Source organism: Eupeodes corollae, chromosome 2 (assembly GCF_945859685.1).
Source record: "Eupeodes corollae chromosome 2, idEupCoro1.1, whole genome shotgun sequence".
NCBI lineage: Eukaryota > Metazoa > Arthropoda > Insecta > Diptera > Syrphidae > Eupeodes > Eupeodes corollae.
Window position 1 is genome coordinate 41,955,069 of NC_079148.1, and position 26,373 is coordinate 41,981,441.

General features: G+C 31.0%; 1 protein-coding gene across 2 annotated transcripts in view; it reads left to right on the plus strand.

Annotated features, from left to right (window-relative positions):
• LOC129947883 (myc protein) overlaps nt 1-22,654 on the plus strand; it is a 151,565-nt gene extending 128,911 nt beyond the window's left edge. For both annotated transcript variants that reach the window (XM_056058633.1, XM_056058632.1), the window contains 2 exons: nt 1,645-3,052; nt 17,551-22,654. In XM_056058633.1, coding sequence (XP_055914608.1) covers nt 1,768-3,052; nt 17,551-18,395 — 2,130 coding nt within the window. In that variant the 5' untranslated portion in view covers nt 1,645-1,767 and the 3' untranslated portion in view covers nt 18,396-22,654. The remainder of the gene's footprint in view (nt 1-1,644; nt 3,053-17,550) is intronic.
• The last annotated feature ends 3,719 nt before the right edge of the window (nt 22,655-26,373 follow it).

The window sequence follows — 26,373 nt, forward strand, 5'->3', positions numbered from 1 at the left end:
AACAAGTTGACGTATTCAATTTATACGAGTATAGTAAAGTATACTGCATAGTAGAAAATTACTATTAGAAAAAGTGTATATGAGAAATTATATTATATGGCAGTTGATGGCGCCTTTTTGACGCTGTCGTGCACATTTTAGTGTGTTGCTTAATCGTTACGCTGAGCTAGCAACTTTTGCGACCAATAGACCTAGACCAAGCAAAAACAAAATAAGCACTAAGAAAAACAAAACAATAATAAACAAAATAGAAGAAGAAAGAAAAAAAAATAACAACATTTTGTTGCCGTATTTGGATGTTTGTAAATTAGTAATCCACGACTAAGATTTTATTCCAAGAATTGAGTTGTTTTTGTAGCACATTAGTCATATTAGGATGTAATTTATAGTTTTGTTTAAAAGAGAATGACATTTTCTCTGTTCCTATAAAACATATGTATATGGTTTGTAGACTTTAAGAAGGCTTTTTAGAATGTCACTCAACTCAGATTTACTTTCGTTTGAGATTTGTGTTTAGCATACAATAAGAAAAGATTAGTTAAACATTTATTACATTCGTGATCAGTTTTTAACGGTGTTTTGTGTGTCTTTTGACAGCTGTCCGGTACCAACCAGTGTCAAAATTCAATAGCTAAAGGAAAATCTATTGATGTATCTTTCCATTTTTAGTAATGGCGTAATTTTTGCTTGTCAAATGTCAAGAATGACAGTTGGTCAAATTTCTGAATATTCATAATAAAACCAATTAATTCATATTTTTCTGGAATTTTTAAGTTGTTAACCTCTAACAAAAACATCCTTTAAAATTATATAAACAAAATCACATTACACACTTAACTAAAGTGATTTTTGTTTATAAATTTTGTATTAACAAAAAAGTACACAACCATGCTCGACTTGAATATACATATTTTAATGACTTATGCCTTCACGATGTAAAACTAATTTACATATTTATCATGTATGTATGCTCATAAAAGACAATAATGTTTATTATAAAAAAGGAAAAATAAATATATTCAAACATAAAATACATTCCCACATAAATGTACTTCTTCATATGCCTAGGTAATAAAAGAAGTAATAAATGCCCAAAAATAAAAAGACTCGGTTATCAATATAAACAGTTTATTACGCGGTTTATTTGGCATGATTTGATGACGTCGACAGAATTTACTTGTGTATGTCGCCAGATGGCATAGTAAAATAAACAAATAATTTTATTTGGTTTGAGTTGTTTTTTTTTTTTTTGTATAAAAATACAATAGAACCCTTTCAACGACGCTGATACACTTCCGGAATTTGAATAATTTATCATTCAAAACGGACAAATTCAAATCGATTGATATGACATTAGAATTGTATAATGCACAACACCCTTATGAAAAATTATAAGCTTTGCGTGTGATAGGTGACTAATGACTTTTTCGTTTGGTTTACAAAGGTAATTCGGGTAGCCCGGAAGACCTACACATTCTATTCACATATAAAATCCTTTAATACTTTCTCTTCTTTTCATACAGGAAGAGAAATATTTCTTGTGAAACCTTTTTCAATTGAGCTTTTATTTAAAAATGTATTCTTATTTATAGCAAATCATCCACAAAATATTAACTATAAAAATTTGTATTTGTTTAATTTCAGACGTTAATTTGATTTCCTGAAAAAGAGCCTCTAGTGCTAAGAGAAAAACAAAATCGTATTATTGTTACGATCATAATATCTTTTGATAGCAATTCAAGAAGAGAAGAATAAATATTAAACAAAATGACGCAGTTTTATCCAAGCGCATTTAGTTCGTCAAGTTCGCTACTCGATCCGGACTGGAATGATAGCGATACATTTGGCCAAAATTATGGTATCATAAGTGCCGATCCTGAAGAACTCTTTGAGGGTCTATGTTCGATACCGCGCAGCATATGCGACGATATAAGACTCCTCGAGTCGGCAGGTCCCGAATTTCCAGGAAGTGAACATTCTGATGATCTTGATGATACAGCATTGCCAGAGATTCGAAATTACAATTGTATGTGGTCGGGCAAATGTTCGCCGGAAAATAGATCAAGCACATCGTCATCAAGTGATAATGTATCAGATTCAGTACCAATGGCAGCGATAATTGGTAACAGTCACAAAATGATTGCAACAGTCATTAAAACAGAACCCATTGACGAAACAGACAACGAATTGCAATCATTTTCGTCACAGTCACGTCAAAGTCAAATACAACAACAAACGACGACACAGCAACAACAACAGCAGCAACAACAATATACAAATCAACAGAGCATGCAAAAGATACCGCCAGGCACGTCATTGCTTTTAAATTCAAGAAAAACGACAAACCAACAACAACAACAACAACAGCAGACGACACAGCAACAAATTCATAATAAAAAATTTAAAAACAGCAACAGTATACAAAATCCAGTGATACCGACAACAGAATTCATACGTGATCGCGATTTAATATCTTCATATGGATCGCCCACATTCGGCCGGCCCGATACACCGCATAGTTTGGAAGAGGACGACGACGATGCAACAGAATTCAAACATTCATATGATTTGACAGCGTGTGTGATGGGATCGAATAATATATCTTTGTTGGAGGCAAATGATCCTGACAAAATGATGGCCATCAATAGATTGCGCGAACAGCTAGAAGATACTAACAAGAAGATTGAACCAAGTCATGATGGCTCATTGGCGGATGTTATAAGTGTCATTGGTAAAGATACAATATTCGACAAGAGTTGTCGTAGCAAAGATGACGATGAGGGTTTCTTCGATCGGCAATATTCTTCGTCGTCACAACAAAATAATAGCTCAGCCGGTTGGGATTCCTCGGATGATGCATCATCATTTGATGGCGATGCAACTTCAATGCTGTCTAAAAGAAGTGGTTGCTCTTCATCTATGTCGTTTTCATCATCGAATCCAATTGGAGGCAATACTGCCTATCCAATCAAGCACAGTGATCACAGCTATACAAGAAGTAAAGACGGAATCGAAGACATAAGTCCAAATCTGGAAACTCCATCTGATTCGGGTGAGTTATTTTAATACTTTTAATAAGGCTTAGTGTGTGTTTATCCAATTAGAAAAAATGTCAATGTCCTCTATCATATACATACCTTCATACCACCACTTTCCAACAAAAATTCATAAAAGTGCAAAGTAGTGTACCTAAATATATATTTATATGTATCTACTACTATTCCCGCCTAAATAAGAATATACAAGTGGGCCTTGAACCTATCCCATTTGTGCGCATATTGTGTAGTACAACCAGACTACTCCATCTACAACTTCTTTGCTACAACAAGGAACAAAAAAATCAATAGTAACACGTGTGTTCAACACGACAAGTGTAGAAAATTCTTACGCTTGCGAAGACAAAACTGATTCTCCCCCAAAAGAATTAACACCTTTTTTTGTTCTTCCTTGGATTGTGGTATTAGTAGGCTCTCTGTATGTACGTTGAAGACAGCTTCAAAATGATTCTGTCGCCAGGATTGGTCTTGCGCAAAGCTATTTTCTCACTGTAGATACATAACATAACCTAGCATGAGTAGTATCGCGCCCAAGAAAAATCTAGATGCAAGGATGTCTGGAAAAAATATAAAACCAATTTCTCTCTCTTGCGGTTTTTTTCAAAAAAACCTACATACAATATACATACATACATAGGTATGTAGTAAAGTTAGGTAAGGTAGGTAGATAACTACTTTAGTGTTTTGCTTACCGCAAAAAGGTAATTTTTATGATTCCCTTTGCTCTAGGTTCAAGGTACCAACAGTTGTCATCAACGTTATACGTACGTTTTCGTCTTCTTGGTCTTCGTCGTAGTTAAATACAACTTAGCGTAAAGGTATTTTCCTGCTTATATGGCTTCTTCATCTTCATTTTTATCCATTCCATTTCTCTCTCTCTCTCTCTCTCTGTGCAGAAACAATAAGCCTAGAATTGGTGGTCAACCAAACTAGCTTTGGACTAGGGCCTCGTTATAATCATATATATGTATTTGTATATATATTTTTGTAATAGTTTTTGTTGCTAGGGCTTGAACTACCCCTAGAGGATACGCCACAACACGCAAAGTGAAATGTGATAGCTACAAATTCAAGTTTTTGTTAAGTTTTCCTTCCATTTTATTTCCAACCATTGAGGCGGTTTTTTTTTCTTGAATTTTTATTTTTACTACGACAAAACCTACCCAAGTCGTAAAGAAATACGAATATAGAAATAGAAGGAAATAGACTGAAATTTATTGTCTGATGTCACGTCTCGATGTCTGATGTCACACACAGTCTTGTGTAAAAAAGTAGGAAATATAATTTTTCCTTCAACCTACCTAATATCTTTGCTGCTGTTGCCAAGTCGATTCAGGCGAAATGTTTTTATTGGCGCCAAAAAAAAGCTCTTCCTTGTAGTTTGTTGTACATAGGTGGATCCTTTTTCGGAGTTCCCAATTTAAGGAAATAGTACACAGATAGATACTGGAGTGAATGTTGATAATGATGATGATATAACATGGGAGTTGTGATATATTTTGGAAGACATAAAAAGTAACCGAAGATTTCTCTAGAAACAAAATGAAAATGTGTCGGTTTCTTGTCAAAGCTTCCAAAACAGGTATATTACCCATCCATTAGAATGTGGTACCTGTCGAGACATTCCTTTCAATTCAGAACTAGTTTTCCATGGATTGAATTGATACCGAAGATGATTTGACGTTAAGGCGTCAGGCAAAGCTCACTTTGCTAAAAATGTTCGACCATCGTACTCGTACCTAATGGAAATCAGTATTTGAAAGGTTTTAAAAAAATTATCAACAACTTCGTTTGATGGGTTATCGAATACAGTTTCTTGTTATAATTGTTTTTTGTTGGTCTTTTTAATGGGAAAGATTTTAATTTTGGAATTTGTTCTTGTGGTTGTCTTTCAATCAATTCAATCTATTTAATAGGAAATAATTAAGCATTCTTTTGAAATATGGATGGAAAATAAGTTTGTTGCTTAATTAACCGCAAAATGTGTATCTTTGTGTATACAACTTTTTTTTTCATCATTGTCGTCGTCGTTGGTGAATTTTTTCTTAAGCTTTTCTCCTAAGAGGATTCCAATGGCAATGAACTGTTTGAAGGCCACATATGTACATTGAAGGCATTTTTACCCACGTGGTGTTGTCAAAAGTAAATAATATATCTGGGTAGTATCTAGAAGGAAAAAGTATATAGTATACTTACTTAGCTTTCATCCCCAATATTTAAGCTTTTCCCATTCCACGACTCAATCGTCTTTTTTACGACACAACGAAACGGAATCACGAAAAGGCTTCTGTTTTAAGAAACATTATTGTTTTTTTTTTTCTTTAATGAAGAATCCTTATGCCATTTGAGGAGTTTGTTACTTTCGCAGGCTCTCAATAAAAAGGTACTCATAAAAATATAATTCTACCGAACAACAATCTGATGATGATGACGACGCCGACGCCTGTTTCAATGAATTTTTATTAGCACACGTGTAGCAATCATGTTTACTCTCAAGGTCGCCACGATGCCGATGGTAGTTGTAGTCGTTGTAGTCGTCAACGACAACGACGACGACGACGAGTCGTTCTCGTTGTTGTCATTTGGATTCAAAATCGCAATTTTATGTACATATTCGTAACGTAGATATGTACAGAGAACTTTATATTGTGGGAGAGCAAAGCTTTTTACGCTGATTTTTGTTTGTTTTTATTCCCCTTCATTTCGTTGTTGATTTTTGGTTTTTTTTTGTCGGTATTATTTTTTGTAAACACGCAAAAAATGGCCCACCATCCACACCACGCCCAAGGTTCTAGAGAATCTGGATACACAGGATGATGATGATGATGCAGAGCAGTGTCTCGCACTGGAATTCTGTACCTACTACAAGATGTGAGATACATTTATCTAACTTAATTTGTTTTTTTTCTTTTCTGTATGAAGCTCTTTAATGAGATTCGTTAGAAGATGATGGGAAAGGAGGGTTAGGGAAATACTTTAACGTTAGAGTAAGAGTATGACTAATATTACTGTCTGAGTACTTAGAAATCTTGTTTGAAGATTGTCAAGAAGATAGTTTTTTTTTGTGTCTGTTTCGGTTTCTTCGGCACATCAAATTTGTAAGATAAATATATTAATATGTTCATATATGGTATGTACATACATACATACATACGTAAATACCTACCACCAGCTGAAAGTTGAATTTCAAGCTGATTACTATCAATTAAGGTGAAATTATTTAAATGAGAGAACTTTATGAGTATAGGCCTTTTTTTAAGAATGAATGGCTTAAAGCTTCCTGTTTACATAGACAGTCTTGTGTTGAAAGTTTAAAAAAAAAAACGACAAACAACAACAACAAAAACGACGAAAAATGGCAATGACAACGCCTTTTTGTATACTTCAGCCATAACAAAAATTTTAAGTTGGAAAGAGAAGAAGCAAATGAGACGATATCTTTTGAGAAAAGACACAGAGAAAAGCATATTTTTAAAGGGTGATTAGGGATGTTTTACAGAGCGAAGCACGTCATAGCACATCACATAACACAGGACTCTTAGGAGTTGGCATTTAGCCAAAATACTGTGTGTTAGCAGAATTGACGGTTAGGGGAAATGGAAAAAAGGACCGCTGCTGTTGTCTGACGTAAAAAAAGGAGTTTTTGATTACAAGTTGTCATTATTGCATACTTAGATATAATGTTTTCGACAGTCTTGTATGTTAAACATGGGTCAAAGGACTTCTATCGTATTTTTTTTTCTTGTTTTTTAAGACATACTTTTTATTTTACTCCTTCAATGTCAAAGCAAAGCATCTTAAGGGATTTTCACATTAAAAACCGCTACACCTACATATATGTTTGTATACACGAGTAAAGAAATTGGTATGACAGAAAGAAAGTTGTCCCTTCAAATGTAATACTTCTCAAACCACACAGACTTTCTTTTTTTTTCCGGATTAATTTACATATTTGCACTCTAAAAGCACTGATGTCAGTTGTTCTGACTGTACTTTCACACAACTGTCATTTTAAATTACAAGCGTTCGCAAATAAATTTTAAGACCTCCAGTTCTCAGGCAATGGCAAAGGCACAGGCAAAGGCACAGGCACGTCCGACACCAACAACATGTTCAATAATAATTATCTATACCATACCTACATATATGCACCACAAACATCTGCATATACAGATAATTCCTTTTTTTAAGCCCAAATGTCCACGATTTATAAACTTTTTTGGTTCAATTGGTTTGCAGCTCTTTGGAGTGTATACGCAAAAGAAGAGACAATTCAAACCGTCAAGTAATTAATGCAATTAAAACCCAAAAAATGAGTAATGAAATATTTTTGTTATTTTATTTTCAATGCGGTTCTTCTTCGTCATCCTCCTCTTGTTGAACTGCTGAACGCTTCTTGATGGTGATAGGGATGACGATGATGATGGTGATGGCGGGCCAGGCCAGGCCAGGCGGGGCGTATGTGGATTGTGGATATGCACAGCACATGTAGGTATACCTACACATTATTTGATGCGACCGGTTTCCTTCTTGGCCTTTTGTGGCCCGCTCATTTATATTCCATCATGCGATTTCCGTCGGATGAGGCAATGTCTGTCTGTCTGGTTTTCTGCTGGTGCTACATGCATGTGCTGTGCAGGCACATGGTTGAGTGCAATTCCTTTACGCGGCTATCTTCCTTGGGTTTAAAGTGTCTTCATCGTATCGTATTCTTTGCTTTTGCTGTTGTCGTTGTCGTCAGCGTCATCGTTGTGAAGATCTTTTCGAGGCGTCCAACTTCTTCGTGGTTGTCTGTGCAAAAATGAAAAAAAATTACAAAAAAAAGCGCAGCGACCTATCAACTGAATCGTGTGAAAAAATTCATACAGAACCGAAAAATTCACTATAAATTGAGAGAAAATCAAACAGAAAAACAAAACCAAAACCAGAGAGAACCTACATCAGAGAATAACATGATTAACAACAACAACGTCGTAAAATCAAGAGACGTAGATACTTTTTCTTTTATTTTGTATTTATAACTTTTCGCCGGGTAAACATTCACTGTGGTGTTTTTGTTTTTGTTTTTGTTTTTTATTTATAATTTATTTATTTTTCTGTACTATTGACAATTGTTGCATTTGCGCGCGAGGAGTTGCATGCACATCGTCAATTTTCATGCCGCACCACACTACCGACCGGCCGGCCGGCACCTCATTAAGTATGTTTATGTTTTTCTTTTCTTGTTCTGTACTTCTCGTTTTCATGGCTGGTTTGTTTGTTGGCGAGTACACATTTATGATCTATACTACTCTTAATCTTTTATACAACAACAAATTAAATGAAAGACGAGCTCGTTTAAAACATTTTTTTAAAAAAGCAACACATGCGATCGCGCTATTCCGTGACCCCAAACCCAGCCAGATATTTTTTTTTTGCTGAGACTTCAGAGAGAGAGAACGAGGAGAAGAATAAAGCTGGAAGATGGTTCTGGCGAAGCAACCGACATAGTGCAGTGCAGTGGAGGAAATACATTTGCGCGCTCGTTAACCCTTCTATAAGCCTTCGTCAGCTAATATCTCAAGCAATACGCGAAATATGCCAAGCATTTCCAAGTCATGTCCACATGATATATACTTTTATGTAGCTATATCCGACAACGTATGTATCTTCTATGGAAGTGCATATGAATCTTTTATTTTTTTTTTTTTTGTTTCACCACAAAGCTTCGTTCTACCGTGACACCGCATCAGCTTCAGCAGCCGCAAAGAGTATCGTGTGAAAAATGCATTTTGCTGATTGAGCATGAGTTCTTCCTTGAGCAGTGGCGTTGCCAATTAAACACGAGCAGAAAAAAAACGGACTCAAATCTCAAAAAAAAAGAAAACATATTTTTAAGTGCTAAGCCATTTTTGTATTCAAAATTAACGGATTCTTACTGTTTTTAGTTTACAGAAGTTCCGGTAGAGGTGCTGCTGTCAAATTAGTTTGAAAATTTAAACAAAATTTAACGGTTTTTTAAGGAAAGATATAAAAGTTTCAAGCTAAGACTTTTTTTAATTCTATCCTTTAACTAGGATGTGAAGAATCCTGTTAAAGTCTCAAAGGTAGAGTGCTGAGAATTTATAGTTGAAATTTCTTCAACTTGAAGTACATGGTCATTTATTTTTCAGTTTTTAAAAAAGTCTAACAAAATACAGCGATGCAGTTGTTAAGACTTCGTCATTAAGTTTGCAAAACAAAACAATGTCCTTCAAACGGTAGCCTCGGGAAGATTTGAAGTAAATTTTAACCACATAACTTGAGTAATGTTGGTTTTTAATGCATCATGACATTTTGAATGACAGCTGAGTTTGAAAAGTGGAAGATGCTAGCGCCACCAACTTGACACCACTGACATTTTTCGTAATTTAAATATGGGTGTTTTTTTTTAAGTCAAAACTTCTTTTCTTATTTAAGCATTTTTGAAATCTAGGTTTTAAGCTTTTCTAAAGCAATTTTGTAAGATCAAGCATTTTTTCTGAGTTGTATGTATTTTTCTGTCATACAAAGCATAAATGGTGGGCAACGCCAATAACTATTAACAACTTTATGCATTTGGTGCCTATAATATCACTAAGCTTGTTTATTAACTTAAGATATTTTTTGCACCTTTTCTCCCCTTTTTTTTTTGAAGTTATAATCTTGTTTCATATTTTCTTCCTCTTGCCGCCACGCAATATTGTTCTCGATTGAGTGGCTCTTAGTTAACCGGTTAAGGATTTCCATCAAGTTGTCCATACAAATGATGCCGCTCGGCAACAACGTTTCGATCGCGTTTTTACATTTAAAGATTCCACTATACAATCTATATCTAGGTATACCGAATTATAATATCATCGTCGTAGTCGTCTTGTAGTCTCTCTTTCTTTTGAAGAACGTAGCTTAACTGGTTTTAACACTTCTATGAATTGAAGATCAAGACTATACTAGGTATATAATATAGCAACAATATAATAACACAACACAAAACAACATTAAAAATATCCCCCTGAAGTGTAGACAACTTTTATAATAAAGGGCCATAAATAATTCTGATCACGAATATTGTAGACACTCAATGAATAATCATATTACGTCATTTAATAACAACAAAATCTAGAATCGCACCGCGACTTTACATTTTTATATTAAAGTACCTGGTTTAAAAAAAAAAAAAAAACGAATATACGTACATACCAAACGATCTTTTAATTTAAAATACACGTTGGGACTGTTGCATTCCTTTTCAACTTTAGGAGAGCCTAAGCCAGCATCGCTTCGCAACCGGTCAAAAGAAGCCCATTCCGTGTGTGGCTTTGGCTGTGGCTGGTTTGAAAGAGTTACGAAAAGAAAAGAAAAAAAAAATACCTATAATCAGGTTTGCAGAAATAACTTTATCTGAGCCAGAGCGCATACCTCTATAGACAAGTTTTGTAGGCATACAGAAAAAAGATACAAAAAAATATATAAAAGTCTGTGGTTTGGTCTTTTGGGCGTGGGTATAGCTTCATACTCTGACTCTGAGTCGGATCATTGTGCCACGAAGTGGTGTTTTATGAATGAACTGAGTTAGTTACCGTGGGTTGTATACAAACCAAGGACAATACTCTAGTTTGACACACTATTTGTACATGTGGCCTGCCCAGCCTGCTTCTGGCAAGCGGGAGACTACACGACAGACGGTGTAGCTCTATGGAGATAGATAATCACATTTAGCCGCCAATAGTAACGTTAACGCCATGCTGATGCTGACTCTGATTCTGAAGCTGAATTGCTGCATTGCTGATGATGATTGTTCGAATTGCAATTCAAATTTCCATTAGCTCTACCGTAGCTGCCAACAGCAGCGGTAGTAGCAGGAGCAGCGGTGATTGTGGTAACTACTGCGACGCAGATGTTTTCTTTGTCGTTTTTTGTGTGTTGTTTTTGTACTTATTGTTGCCTTTTCTTCTTTTGAATTCCCGTCAGACTTGTTTAGTGATATATAATTATTTTTAAGCTCTCCTTTTCGTTGTTAGATACGAAGTAGGTTTTTATTGCTACAATCTTCGGTAAAGCTTTAAATCTTACAATCTTTTCCTGATTGTAAAAAAAAATGCCATTTATTTTATTAGGAAATTGGTACTTTGGTTTGTTTCTCACACGCAAACCTATTTATCAACGAGTAGATACATACATATATACGTAGCAACTTTCTTATCAGTCTTTTATTATCTATCACTACCAACTATTATGGTACTTACTGCCTTTAAGGGGTTTTTATAGAGAGGTAGTTAGTAGGAAGGTAATTGAGAAATGAGTCAAAGCTTAATGTTGATTGTGTATACCAACCTAGTTGGCGAAAAATCATATGTCATAGGTGGCAATATATTCGTATATATAAAAGACAATAGGATTTGAAATCTGTACATCTATAGGTTCACAGCGGGCAGTTTCAAATTTCAAACCATTATCTAGAACTAAATCATTTGATCGAGGATAAAGTATCTTGAGAAATAAGGTGCAGAACATAGATAGCTTTAGTAAGAGCAATTTGAAATTATTTTCAGCATAACTCTTAGCCTTTGATTATTAGGTTATCTCTTTGAAACCGTAAACATTGATTTACACTTAGTGTCAAAAGTAAATAGACAGAATTTTTAGGTTTAAAATGATTTGACTTTCCTAAAGCCTATAAGTCATTGATTTAGCAGAATATTGCCTAAAGAACATAATGATAATACATTCTGCTGCTATAGACTGTAGACTGTGACTTTTAATGAATTTAAGTCGTCAATTATGTAAGAAAGCTTATAATTTGTATTATTTTGTAATAGTTTTTTGTGATAACGCGATGATAGAGCGCAAAATGTTACTTCATTCAGAAATAATCATCTAATTTTTTGTTGCTTGTGGTAGGATTAATATTTTTGTTTGACAACAACATAATTAATAATTGTATTTGTTGTATTTCACATTTGAAAAATGTATAAATACAATCCAAGCAATGCAAAAAAAGAGAAAGATATATCACTAACTGTCAATTTGATAAGGTATGTTTGTTTTGTTATAAAGATTTATATACTGTCAAACTAATTTATTGCTTTCATGTTGTTCAATTGTTACAAATCTAACTTAATTTTACCAACTGCTAAAACAATGTAAGCAAAATATTACCATGCCAAAATTAACAAGTATGTTTTTCTGTCACTTCTTGCAATTGTTTGTACGTAGTAGTTGTAGTTAAATGTCAAATAACGACAATTCTGTTGATTCATAAACAGATCTAAGTATATTTTTTTGTTACTACAATTTCATACCTCTGTTTTGATCTTCAAAACTAAAATGTAAATGTCAACTTAACGGTTTTGCCACTTTGACTTTTTTGTCTAATGCGTAAAATATAAAGTACTAAATAATCTATCTTAACTATACCTCTAGTCAATTATTATCAATTAGATACTATGTATCTACCTTTCATTATCAAATGTCTCCATATACAATTTATACATTCCTTTCTAACACATATTCACATTCTATTTCTGATTTGTTCCTCAAGAATCTTATCTATCTGTCAATAGAATAACCCATATACATAGGCAGGTTCATATAAAATAAAGCAACATTTTGAACGTAGCGTCGCGACGACGTTTATTAGTTAGTAGATAGATAACTATCTCGGAACATATAATTCAGACACAACAAATGTATAAGGTCATCAACTTTTTAAAGCACAACTTTCGCTTTTCCCCCTTCTTTTTCCTTTTTTTTTTTAAATATTTTCTTCTTTCTCACTCAATACTCAGTGGTTGTTGTGTTATTCTTATTAAAATTATTAATTTTTTGCAATTTTATATCAACACCAATTTCACGTTTCACACAGCAAAACAATAAGGTTTGTTGTCCTGTGTCATACAAGTTTAACCAAACACTATATAAAACGACCCATGTTGATATATCCAACGTGCTTCATTAGACCATGAAACGATGTCGTTCCATTCAACAACAACTACTTACTATAAAATAGAAACAACTTAGCAAAAAAAAATATTTATTCAAATATCAATTAAACCCTACTATACGATGATCATGATGACGATGATGATGATCTTCAGTATAGATTGCGAATATTTGTGTCGTATAGGTTGGTATAATCTTGTTCATGCAACACGATCAATAATCGAGTTTTTTTTTCTTCTTTGACAAAGAAAAAAAATAATAATAATAAAATTGGTCTATAAAAAAAAAAGTATACCAATAGCTCCACTAATTATTGTCATTCACGCTCTGAATTTTTTGACAGGTATTTTTTTAATGATCTAAAAAACTGGTATATTTGGTTAATTATGAAAATTTAACATGCTATTTAAGTCAGTTCAAGTTTTTGAAATCCCATAACGAAGAAAAAAAATGTCCGCCATTTAAAATTGTTGAGCGAGGTAATAGAGCTATTTAATCAATAATAATAAAACTTAACTTCAAAGTCATCAATTTGTGGATACTCTTATGGCATTTGTCTACGATTGATTTCTTTTCACATAAGAAATTACATTTTGTTTGTATCTTGTCAGTTTCCACAAAATTAAAGTCTATAACTTTTGATTATGACGAATTCGTTAGTTTTCCCTTCCATTTTAAATTGTTTTTCCACCGGGCATTGACATTTGACAATTGAATTTTTAAATCCGGTTTATATTCAAATATGTGAAACAAACACACCTTTTTTTCTATTTTACATTCCAATTGTCACTCGATACATGAGATGGAAATGATAGATTGAGAATGATTCACAATAGACATATCTGTTTGTTTCATGCATTTCTTGGATTTTTCAGAATATGTAAAATTGTTAAATCACAACTTTTTAAAACGTGACAATTTCAAACGGAATTAAACGGTGAAGACAACTTTAATGTGGGAAAGTACATTTAGTCACTTGTCAACTTAGAAATCACCTATGTGTATGTAAAATTTTCTGATGAGAGGTTTTTTTTAAATAGCCTGCTATTCAGTCAAGCTGTCACTTTTAAATTCTATCATCTTTTGACAAGTAAAATAACTCCATTACTAAACATGGCCAATTACAAGATTTAAAATTCCGTTTACAATCCTTGATGATCGATTTATCCATCAAACCACTCTTAACCGAAAATAACTTGTTTTTTTTTTTCTTAGATTTCCATAATTATTTCATTATGTTATTCGTAACCAACCTTCATTTACAATTAATTCTTAAATAGGCGCAATTAAATGAGCTTCTTAAGAGTCATAAAAAAAGTATTAATAAAATCCCCTTAAAGATTCTAATGGTTAAGTTCTGTTTGTTTTTTTTTTTTGTATATTAATCAACATACTTATACATAACAGTATCATATGAAAAAGAAAGCTTATTCAAAATATTGTACATACTTAACGTATCTTTTGCTGTCATAGCTTATTAATTCGCTGCTAGGCAATATTTGTCATTTGAACACAAAAACTTGATGACAAAAAATAAACTTTTTTTTTGACGGAATGCCAGATAGCAACATCACACACAAAACTGGGTTAATTTTTATTGGTTGGCAACAGATCGAAACAAAAAAATAATAAATAAATTGTTTATAACAAAAAAAACAACAACAATAACAAAATAAAATACCATGTTCCTACTATCACTTGAGAATTGATAAGCGCGAACAGATCAGCAGCGTTGACGTTTTGTATTTTGAATTGGTTTTTTCTTTTTTTTTTATTACTAAAGATACTGTCAGATTCACACAACCTCTTAAAATTCGTCACCAGGAGATACACTTTCTTTACGCAGCTTCTCCTTCAAGATCTATACTAAGGAACTTATGTATACCTAACCTATAGCTAGCTCTAAAAATTGTTTAATGTTTTTTTTTTTCTGTTTAGTTTCTTCGTCACACAACTTGTGTAGTTCTATTTATAAGCTTCCTTGTTTAAACTTATTTTGTAGCAACTCTACCCTACCTCTACCTCCTACCCACAACCGGGTGGCAGTTTATATTCTAAGAAAATGTAAATTTACTAAATTTAGGGGAAATCAAAATCAAAAATGCGCTCAATTTTTTCTTTTATTTCTAGAACTTTTTTCTTGTATCTTTCGTATTTCGAGATTTCGACAACGAAAATTTCCGTTCGCCCAATTCTACTAATTCTTCTTCATGTTTTTCGGGCCTCGAATCGAATCGAAAGTAGTACGTGCGTGAATACGATATCAACTTTGATTAAAATTAGATTTTGGGAGGGGTAGATAGGTTATAATATCATAGCAAGCCAAGCCAGTTGGGGTTGGGTTGGATTTGGATTTGGATTTGAGTTGGATTGGATTGTTATACCTAGTATCCGAATGAATTGGCGCTTTTTCGGCATTGCGACTTTTGCGCACCACATGGCTGTTGTTGTTTCTTGTTCTTGTTCTTGTTCTTCTTCGTTTTGTGGGCTGACTGGGGCTATAATGTAGTATAATATGTCGTGCGTCTTTTGCAGCTCTTAGCGCTTCTGGCTGCCATAATGTCGGCGGCGGCATGAAATATATTTCTGGTCATACCTACATGTTCCTGTTGTATTAAGACTCTCAAAATGGTGTGTATATTGCTCGAGTTCTCATTATAGGCTCAGAAGTAGCACCAGCAGCTATAGTGGCGGCAAACGCCGCGGCGACTGGCGGGTTTGCTTATGGTTTCTTCGATGAGATTTCTTTTCTGTTTCGTTTGTGCTGTTTCTATGCGGAAATCGATTTAAGAAATCGTTGTCGCCGTCAACAGACAGTATAGGCCTATAAGCTGTGTGCTGTGGCTTGGAAGAGGCAGAGCGGCCGGCGCTGTGAAGCGGCAGCAGTAAGTTGTGTATAGTTAGTTGTATGCCGCCCTGTAATGATTTTTACGTAACTAGTAAATATTTTGTCGTCGACGACATCGTCGTTTTGGTTGTCGTCGATGTCGAAGTCGAAGACGGAGTAAAAGTCGTCGTCATTTGTGTAGTAGGTTTATTATTATTGTTATATTTGTTGTTGTTGTTGTTGTATTCTTCTTCTTCTTCCAAGTTTGTTATATTTATTGGCAATGGCATGATGGCGCGGTATACTATACAACATACAGCAAGTCATAAACCTATATGAATATATATGTGTAGTATTTAAGTCGTTTTGAGAGTTGAGTTTATGGGGTTTTGTATTTTATTTTTGCATGGAATACGAGAAACTTCCGTCTTTCGTTTCGTTAGCATATAGTTAGTAGGTAGGTAGGTAGGTATGTTTCTTCTATATGATAAACAGGCTTGGCATCTCGAAAAAAGCTTCTTTTATATGTGCACTTATTAGGTAAACCTATATCATCAGCCATTTCTATATCTCGTACATTCTTAATATCTATCCAAAAAGACAAAATTGGATGGAGTGAGATGATATGGTATTGTGGGCTGCTGTGTAGTGTGGCTGTTTGGCCAAATTCATGATTCATTTGAGAAGTTTTAGTGGGTGGTGGCTACGTTGTCGCTCGTCGTTGTTGTCGTTGGTTTTGGTTTGGTATTGGACCGACCACAAAAATAGCAATAATAGCCGGCATCATTTGAGCTGAGGCGACAATGGTCTGAGTCAGTAAATTCTTCTTCTTATATTTTCTTGATGATATATATTTTTGTATTTAATAGAAATTCCAGCCATAACTGGCGCCGCCGAAAAAACTGTTTTAGTTCAAAGTTGAAAATATTTGTATTTTTTATAATACAATATTACTGTCATTAAATATTGTCGTTCTTCGTAAATCGTTCTTTTCTCTTCTTGATAAACTGATATTTTTATATCTGCAGATGAGCTGCAGTAAAAATAAAAAAAAAAAAAAACTTGAAACATAATATCATGAGAGATAAAGAATAAAAAGGGCAAATTCATTTTACTTTTTCAAGTTTCTTTCAAGGGTTTTGAATTGGGATAGTACGAAGATGAGTATAAGATGCTGATGATGAGGGTTTATGATGATGTACAATTTTGTACATACTTACAATAAGGAGATTTATTATCTGCAATGCAGAAAGTAATTATTTTAGAAATAAAAAAATATATATCAGCAAAATTACAATATCTGCAACGTTATTGTGATTCTGAGTTGGGAAAATGATGTAATAGAAAAATGGAACCTACAATTGGCTTTTCTCCCCCTTTTGCTAATGAAAATGTCGAATTTTAATATTGTTAAAACTGACATAAGTTTTCTTGTATTGATGCCAATTTCACTTTAATCTTTAAAATCAATTATTTTTAATACCAGTCTCACATCTGACGATTTGGAACAATTTTTAACCTAGAAAATGTTTAAAAATCGAGATATCTGCCTTAGGAAGTAAAAAAGTACGGCTCAAACTCATATTCCAAAAAAAGTAGCTCAAAATCGATTCCTTATCCAACACGATCTTTCCATTTTCTTCCTATAAAAAGATATAAAAGTTTTCTTAGATGTTGAAATAAATATTTAAAATATTAATCAATTTTTGTTTCTATTTTTCATTTCAGATGAAGAAATCGATGTTGTATCAATTGGTGATAAAAAACTCCCAACAAATCCATCAGACAAAGATCGTAGAGCCCTTCAAACAAAAGTCGCTCATAAATTTTCAGCTGCTCGTATTGTTAAAACACCCGGTGGCATAAGAACAATACCACCACGAAGACGGGTCTCATATGACTTACCCTATACACCAAACAGCACTGTAAGTCCAATCAAATCAGGTTCATCTTTAGCTGCATCTCGTTATCCATCGCCAACAAGTACACCCTACAGCAGCAGTAGTCTTTATTCTTCTTCCTCATCTTCGTCATCGTCATCAACAAAATACCATCATCATCATCATCACCATCATAGCAGTACATCGTCATCGTCAAGAAAACGTATTGCAGCAGCTAACTGCAGTATACGAACAGGTGGTGGAAGTGGTAGCAGCAATAGTGTCATCATAAATGGTTCGAATTCCGATGAGTTTATGCCACCGAGCAAGCGTCATCGTGGTAAAAAACAAAAGACAACACCCTCGAGTGTTTCGATTAAACGACATTATAGCTTAGATGAGGTTGATACCATCGAGAAGCGTAATTTACACAATGACATGGAACGTCAACGTCGAATTGGTCTTAAGAACTTATTTGAAGCTTTGAAAAAACAAATACCCAGCATAAAGGATAAGGAACGCGCACCAAAGGTAAATATCCTAAGAGAAGCAGCTAAATTATGCGAGAATCTTACGCGTGAGGAACAACATTTAAGCGATCATAAAGAAATGCTCAAAGAACAATTGAGAAAACGTCAGGAAATTTTAAATCAACTTCGATCCAAACAACATAAATCCACCAGAGGGTGTTGATGATTAAACAAAAACAAAAAAAAAAAACAAGTAACTAAAAGTTATTTTTAAAAAACAAACAAAAAATGCTGTAAATATATATTAAATTTTTCTTTTCTATATCAAAAGAAAAAGAAAAAAAAGGGTAAATAATCTGTGACCAAAGGGTAAGAATAGGAAAGAATTGAAAAAAAAAACAAAACAAAATAAAACAAAAAATTAACAATTGAAATATGATATTTAGGGATACAACAAATGTTTTCATCAAAAAATTGCTTCTTATTATTATTATTATATATTCTATATGAATAAACTATATATTATACATATAAATGAATAAAATCTGTACATATGTGAATATGTATAAATTAGAATATTTAAACAAAACAAAAAAAAACACTATGGTCAGGTGATAATCTCCTTTAGGCCGATAACTGTCGATTTTCATTAAGGATTTTAAATATATATAAATACTTTTTTTTTAATTTTTATTTTTATCTTATCTTAACACATTATATTTAATTATATATATACTTATATACATACAAATTGATAAATCTTAGAGTAGACAAACAAAATATAATTTTTTAATGATATTATATTTTGTGTTTTTTTTTTCTTAAAAAATTTCATTATAAATATTCGCTCTAGAATAGGTTTCAAACGATTGTATTCTTATCTTCAATATATATGAATATATATAAATATACATCCACTTATATATGACATTTATATATGTATGTATATACAAAATTATTTAAATGAATTGCTAAAGAGCTTAACTACTATATATATACTTTACTATACTGTCAATGCATTTCAATATATACCTATATATATATATATACCAACAACAATAATAAATTGTGTCAAGCGATTGATTTAACCTTTGACACACCTACAAAAACAAAACAAAATATTTAATATTAGATAAAGAAACTGAATTTTTTTTCTTTTTTGGACAATAATTGTTAAAAACATTTTTAAACAAAAATTACGAATATCTACTTAATTGGATTAAAATAATATTTCATTAAAAAAAAAAGAAATAACGAACCATTTTCTTTTCTATATACCTATTTAATATATAAATTTAAGTCCTATATCTCGTTTGAAGCAAAAATCATTCGTGTCGCTTAATTGCTTTATTCGATTTGATTTAAACGTGTTTTGCCATTTTAACATACTCTGAAATTCTATGCTGGAAGCCCAGTTCTCTGACATTCTATTTTGACCGATTTTCAATCTTTCTATGCTATTCGTCTGGTGCGTTGCGCTTCAAATCTATCTAAGTAGGTACCTACTTTGTGTACATTCTTTAAACAGAAAAGATAAATTGAATGAATTTGATTTGTATAATGGATAGCAAAACAAACAAACAAACAATATAAATGGCAACGTGTAGCTATTTGCAATTCCAAGCGATACCACTGCCGGCAAAGAGAAAGGTCAATGATTCATTTCCAATCTTCAACCATACCTTTTTCTCCTTTAATTCTCCTTTTTTATATTTTTGTTTTCTTCTTATACTACTAATATTGTATTACTTACTATGCCTCGCGTGCAACACTATACATATTTAAATAAATGAAAAATAAAACAAAAAATAATAACTTATTTCTTTTTTCAACATGAATTCGCCGGCCGGCAAAATTGAAGAATAAAAAAAAAACAACATTGAAAACAAACACCGAATAAAAAAAATAAAACATAATAAAAAAATTAAACACAAACTGGGAATATCAAGTATGCTTGCTGTGCTTGCTGCCCGCCCGAAGTGCATGCTTTTCTCCCTCTCGATTTTTATTTTTCTAAATAATTTGTATCTTATTCGGTTTTGTTTTGCATGCTACACGTGTATCTCACAATCGAGAAATACGGATACAATATCTTTTATTTTTTTTTCCAATCTTGAATTTTTATTTTTAATATGTAAATATTACTTGTTTTATTAAATCAATCAATCCTTTGACACCCTTTATGAATGATAATAAAATAAAAAAAATAAAAAAAAGAAAAGTAAATAAACAAGGCTAACCATAATCATGGAATATTTAAACAAAAATAGTACAAATAGAATTAACGAATATACAATTTGATTACAATGCAAATCTTTTGAACACCTTTTTTTATCTAACAAAAATTACAAACAAGAAAAAAATAAATATTAAAATTAAACTTAGAAGAAACAAAATTTAAAAAAAAAAAAACTAAAAACTAATAAAATATGTAAAATAAAACTAACAAAATAGAAATCCACATTTGTTTTATGATTATATTATGCATACCTACCTTACTATATAAGACACCTTTCACCTTTTTCTTCGTAAATACATATATATACGTATATATACATAATTTCTATGAATTTAATAATGAATTGAATAAATAAAAATGAAAAGAATATAAACACCCTTTAACTGACTTAAAACTAAACTTCTGTGCTTTTTTTTTTCTTTGTTAATTTGTAAAGATTTTTATAATATTTTTTTTTTGTGTAGAAGTGTTTATTATTATATAAAAATAAAATAATGAAAAAAAGCAAATAAAAAATAAAAACAAGAAATCTAGCGACACACATTAATTTGTGTATAATTCTTTTTTTTTTTATTTGTTGCTTTCTCTATAATATTATGTAAAACAAAAACCAAAATAATGAAATTCATAATAATTGATAAACTTTAAATAACATCGATAAAAAAAAATAGTTAAGCAAAAATATAAATATATAAAAAAATATATATTATTATAAAAAATGTGTATAAATGAAAAAATTACAGTTCCTTTTATAAATATTATTATTAACAAAATAAAAAATAAATAAAATCTACGCCATCTAGTGTAGAAATATGATGATGAGCATGAAATAAGTTTTTCTTTTCGCAAAATGAAGTTTTGAATAATGAAAATATCTTCTTTTATTTTTTAGTTTTACAATTTTTTTATTTTTTTTTTGTATAAAATAAAATAAGTGTATTTTTGATTAATACCTAATATTATTCTTGATGAAAACGAATTATAGATATAGTTGATAAGGGAAGACGGCGAAGGTTCAAAACCATAATTGTTCAACAAAAAGTTCGTAAAGCCCTCTTAGAGTTGTTGTTAGAAGGATTATTCAAGCTAGTTAGGGTGTTTTTGAATATAGGTACCTTTTACTAAATTGGTTACAAATTAGAACACTACTTTTAAGTGTAGAAATGATTATAATACGGCAATAAACTGGATTTGTTTTTTTTTTTTTTTCATTTTGCCGTGTGATTAGTGTTGTTATTTATACACGAAAAATTTATAAACAAATTAATTCAAAATATGAAATTAAAAAAATATGTATAATAAATTTAATAAACTTTTTAAAAATAAAAAAAAAACACACAAAACAAAATCAGGGGTAATAATTGTTCTTATGCAGTCGTTTTATTTTTCGTTAAACTAATTAAAAGTTGAGAATTAAAATAAATGCTTTGAAATATAAAAAAATAAGAAAAAAAAAACAATATTTAACCAAATATTTACTAAACAAAACAGAATATTATATATTGTATACAAATTATTAACAAAATAAAAAAAAATAATAGGATTTTTTGATGAAAACAAACAAAAAGAAGAAAAGAAAATAATAAAATTGGTTAAATAAGAACATACGAGTATATAATATTATATTATGAGTAAATATACAACAAAAATGTTATATTTACAAATAAAACAAACAAATTCTTTTATTCGTTCTTCCCTTTTTTTATTTTTCTATAAATATAAGTATTTTTTTTTTTTAATATAAGTTATTTTCAATAGTTTTTAAACATTTTTTCGATATATTTACTTAAAGTTTATTAAATACGTTGTTAAGTAATTATATGTAAAACAAATTAATAAAAACAACTGTTGATAGTAAATTTTAAGTTTATTTTTTTTTTCGTTTATTCAGTGTAATTAGAAAGCTTCATACATAAATAGATATATGTAACCTAAAACAGTAACAACATTTATGAAAAAAAAAAAATAATAACTAATACAGCATAACATGGTAATATACGTTTACTCTTTTTTTTTAAACAAAATATTTTTTCCTTTTTTTTTAAATATATGTAAACATTTGCCCAAATATCCTGAAGACACATTTATTCACAATTTCAGTGAGTTTGGCAATTTAATGAGGATACATCTTTAGACGAAAGAGAAAAAATAAAAGATATTGTAAAAAGCTATTTAATGATTTTTCAAGAGCACACAACACACATGGAATATTGTTTAATGTAATTCTTAAATTAAAACAAAAATAAATAAATCAAACTGAATAATTAATCAATGCAAATCTAAAGACTTCAATCGAGTTTGTGTTTTTTTTTATTTTTTTTTATATACAAAAATTTACAAACAAATATTTTGATTTAAAATAGAAAAATATTTTTAATTAAAAATTAAAAAAAATAGAATCCATTTGAATTGTTAAAATAGAAATGTACAAAGTTATACAAGAGAAAACTTAGTTAAAAAAAAATTGAAATAGAAAATGTTCTTCCAACTAAATCATACAAAAATAATAGAGAGCAAACAAAATAAAATAACAAATTTAAACAAAAATCATACAGAATTGTGCCTTTTGAAAAAACGCGTTTATAACTTTTTTTTTAATCAAATCATAACACAGAAATAAATGTTTGTTTTGTGACAATAAAAAAAAATAAATACATGTAATATCTGTGTACATTGCTCTTCATAGATATTTTTAGTTCTTCTTTTTGTTAAATGTTAAATTTATAGATACACATAAGCAATCAAATTGTGCTGTTTCTTGATTATCATTTTTCTTAAGTTACATACATTTTGTTTATACCTCGCAGGTGATGATAATATTAATGAATATACATACAAAATAAAACAAAAAACAAAAAGAAAAATAAATAAAAAAGGGCTGCAAATCCGCAACAAAATTAATTTTATTTGTCGTTAACTAAAATTACATTTTTTTATTATTATAAACACATTTGTTATTACTGAGATGTTTTTTTTTATAAACTTTATATACATTATAAATATATATTATTATTATTTTTTTGGTTTTATATTATTGAATTCCTAAGTGATGATGAGAAAAGTTAAAATAAAATGGAAAATTTTAGAAACCGAATAATTTGTTTTTTATTTTGTATATACATTTTAAGAAGATTTTTAGGTGTGGAGTCTTTTTGGGTCTATTATAGAGGCATAGACAAACTCGAGGAACTAACGGTGAATTTATGCAAAATATGTTGCATTATGATAATATGAGAATTAAATTTAAGCAGATTGATTTTTTTCTAATTTATGTTAAATGTCATAAATATACACAAAGGTAGGTATAGCAGAAATGGAGTTATAGGTGACTTGAGAAATTGGGCGCGTCCAATTTTGCATTCAATCAAGTATTCATTATTCAAGCGAATTTTAAACAGTTTTGTTTTCTATAATTAAATTTTGTATTTTATCGCTTATCAAACTTCGTTCAAATCTTTGAAATGGAGGCGAGAATTATATTTCTGGTTCGAGTTTTTTTTAAGTAACGTTGTGTAGTATCCTGCTGTTTTTAGAGTAGTCTTAGCTTCCTTCAGCATTACGAATCATACAAGATATTTCAGTTGCGAAGGTTCCGGAAATATTAAGATCTATCAATGAAGTTGGCGAATTTGATGTTAAGATCATCAAAAATAATTTATGTTTATTTATTTGCACAAAATAAACCGCAACAAAATTGACTGGGTCGAATTGCGATAAGCTCAACACCATCGCCTTTAGGCGACTGATAAAAAAGACCAACAACGAACACTTTATCTACAAGTTTTACAAGAGGTTATCATGAATACATTTTTTTCCTGTGAATGTTTTCGAGATATTGATTTAATAAGGACGCGTAGGCCTGTTTTCGAAGGTTGATTTACATATGTATATGTTTTGGTATTGCTTCTTGTTGCAGATCGTTAAAATTCATCCTTTCATCATCCTTAATATTTTAAAATAAAATTACCTAGACAAATACATATTTGGCTTAAACAAATGAATACAAAAATGTAGAAACATTTTTAAGCTTCAAATCTTAATGTTTCGAAACTAAAATCAAAATTGTATATACCTCTGCCTACTTAATATACCTAGATAGGTAAGTTGTAGGAATACCTACCCACATAATTTTAGCTCATTTGTTCCAGTCGAAAATGAATATGTTGCATTAATTTAATTTAATGTTTATGATCTTCATGACCACCTGCTCTTTTTCTTATTTTACAAACAAAACAATTCAAGGCATCAATGAGTGAATTTATAACCTTTTTTGACAAAATTTGCACCCGAAAATGAAGTACATATAGAATTCATGTATTGTAGGTTTAGGTAGTTTATCCTTTTTCTCAAGAGCATCGCATCACCTGTCCTTACCCAGATACATCTGTAGCTACCTTTATTCATTAAGTATTTTCTATCTTCTTAGAATTTAAATCCATATTTGAATGCAATAAAAGTTTACCTACCTGGCATCCAAAACCCAAAGTTAAATAAAACAACATCATGGCCCATACCATATTTGGTGTAAGTGCTATATTTTTATTTCCAGATCTACTCTGTCACAAAAATGTCTCATCATTCGGATCATCATCAAAAGATTTTATCATCTGACAAAATGAGACTGCCTGGGCCTAGCTAAGCTATGTTTGTTTTTTTTTTTGTTAAGTACAAGATAAAGCGGAAGGTTGTTGAAAAACGACAAAAAGATGCAATGATTAAAAAATGTCTTTAAGTAAAATGTCATTTACACAATATAATAAATTAAATAAGAAGGAAGTGGTTAAATTATAGGCCAACAGACAAACAAATACGGATGTTGGTTGGACCATAATCAAGATTATTAACTCATTTCGTTAATTAATTTATGAAAATTTAAGAACTAAACTGTTAGGCACAAAGCTAGACACAACTTAAGTAGGTACTCGTAAGTGGTTTACATAAGTTGAACTTTAACTTGTGACACATTTAAAGTGTATTTCTTAATGGGATGGATGGTAATTGTGCGTGGAATTAAAAATACGTAAAATTAAATGGAGATGACTTCTTGGCAATTCTTTATTAAAATAGAAAGAGTACATCTCCATAACCGTTCGTGGTCGCAGTGCCGTATTTAGGCAGCTGAACATTTTAAATGTTTTTATTTTATTAGAATTTCTATTTGATTTTTTAAGTACATACAAAATAGACTAAGAAGGTTATATATAGTATTTTCAGGATCATGTATAATAACTCTGGAATCTTCAGTTGATTGCAAAAATACTAACAGCAAAAACAGATTTGATGGACAGAAAGGATCCCAATTGAGGAATAATGCATAATTTCTTAATTGGGGATTTTTGTACCTCAAGTATGGAATGGACATAATTTCTTAAAGGGCTGAACTCTTGTGATTTTTTTAGTTTTAGTCTGTCTATCAGTCTTGTATAATTGCAAGTAATGGAGCTTTAGTAGTTTAATCACTTTAAAGAAGGGAGCCCTTCGGGCAGGTAACCGCAGTAGCTGTTAAGTTTTATAGTTGCTGAATCCAGCATTGAAATATAAAGAGAAAAGTGCTGCCTAGACTTACACAAAGCAGACATGGAGAAAGTTAATTATGTTTATTTATTTTATTAACACTTTTGAAAGTAGATAATTATACACACATATGTATATATATTTTTTAAAAGGTTTATCAGTCAAAGTTGATGAACTTCGAAACTCACCGAACTCATTTAGAGAGATGATAATAGAATAATCATGAATATTTTATTATTTTTTTCTTGTGAAGGTTACATTAATTTATTTTATAGACCCAAAAAATAACAAAAAAAAATACTTTAAAAGATTGTGTTAGGTCTTCTCATTTCCACATAAATTATATTACAAAAAAGCGGTAGTTTTGAAGTTTGAAATAATATGTTTTGGTAATCAGGTGCATGTAAGATGACCACAATGATAATTAGGTGAACCTAACTTCCTAACG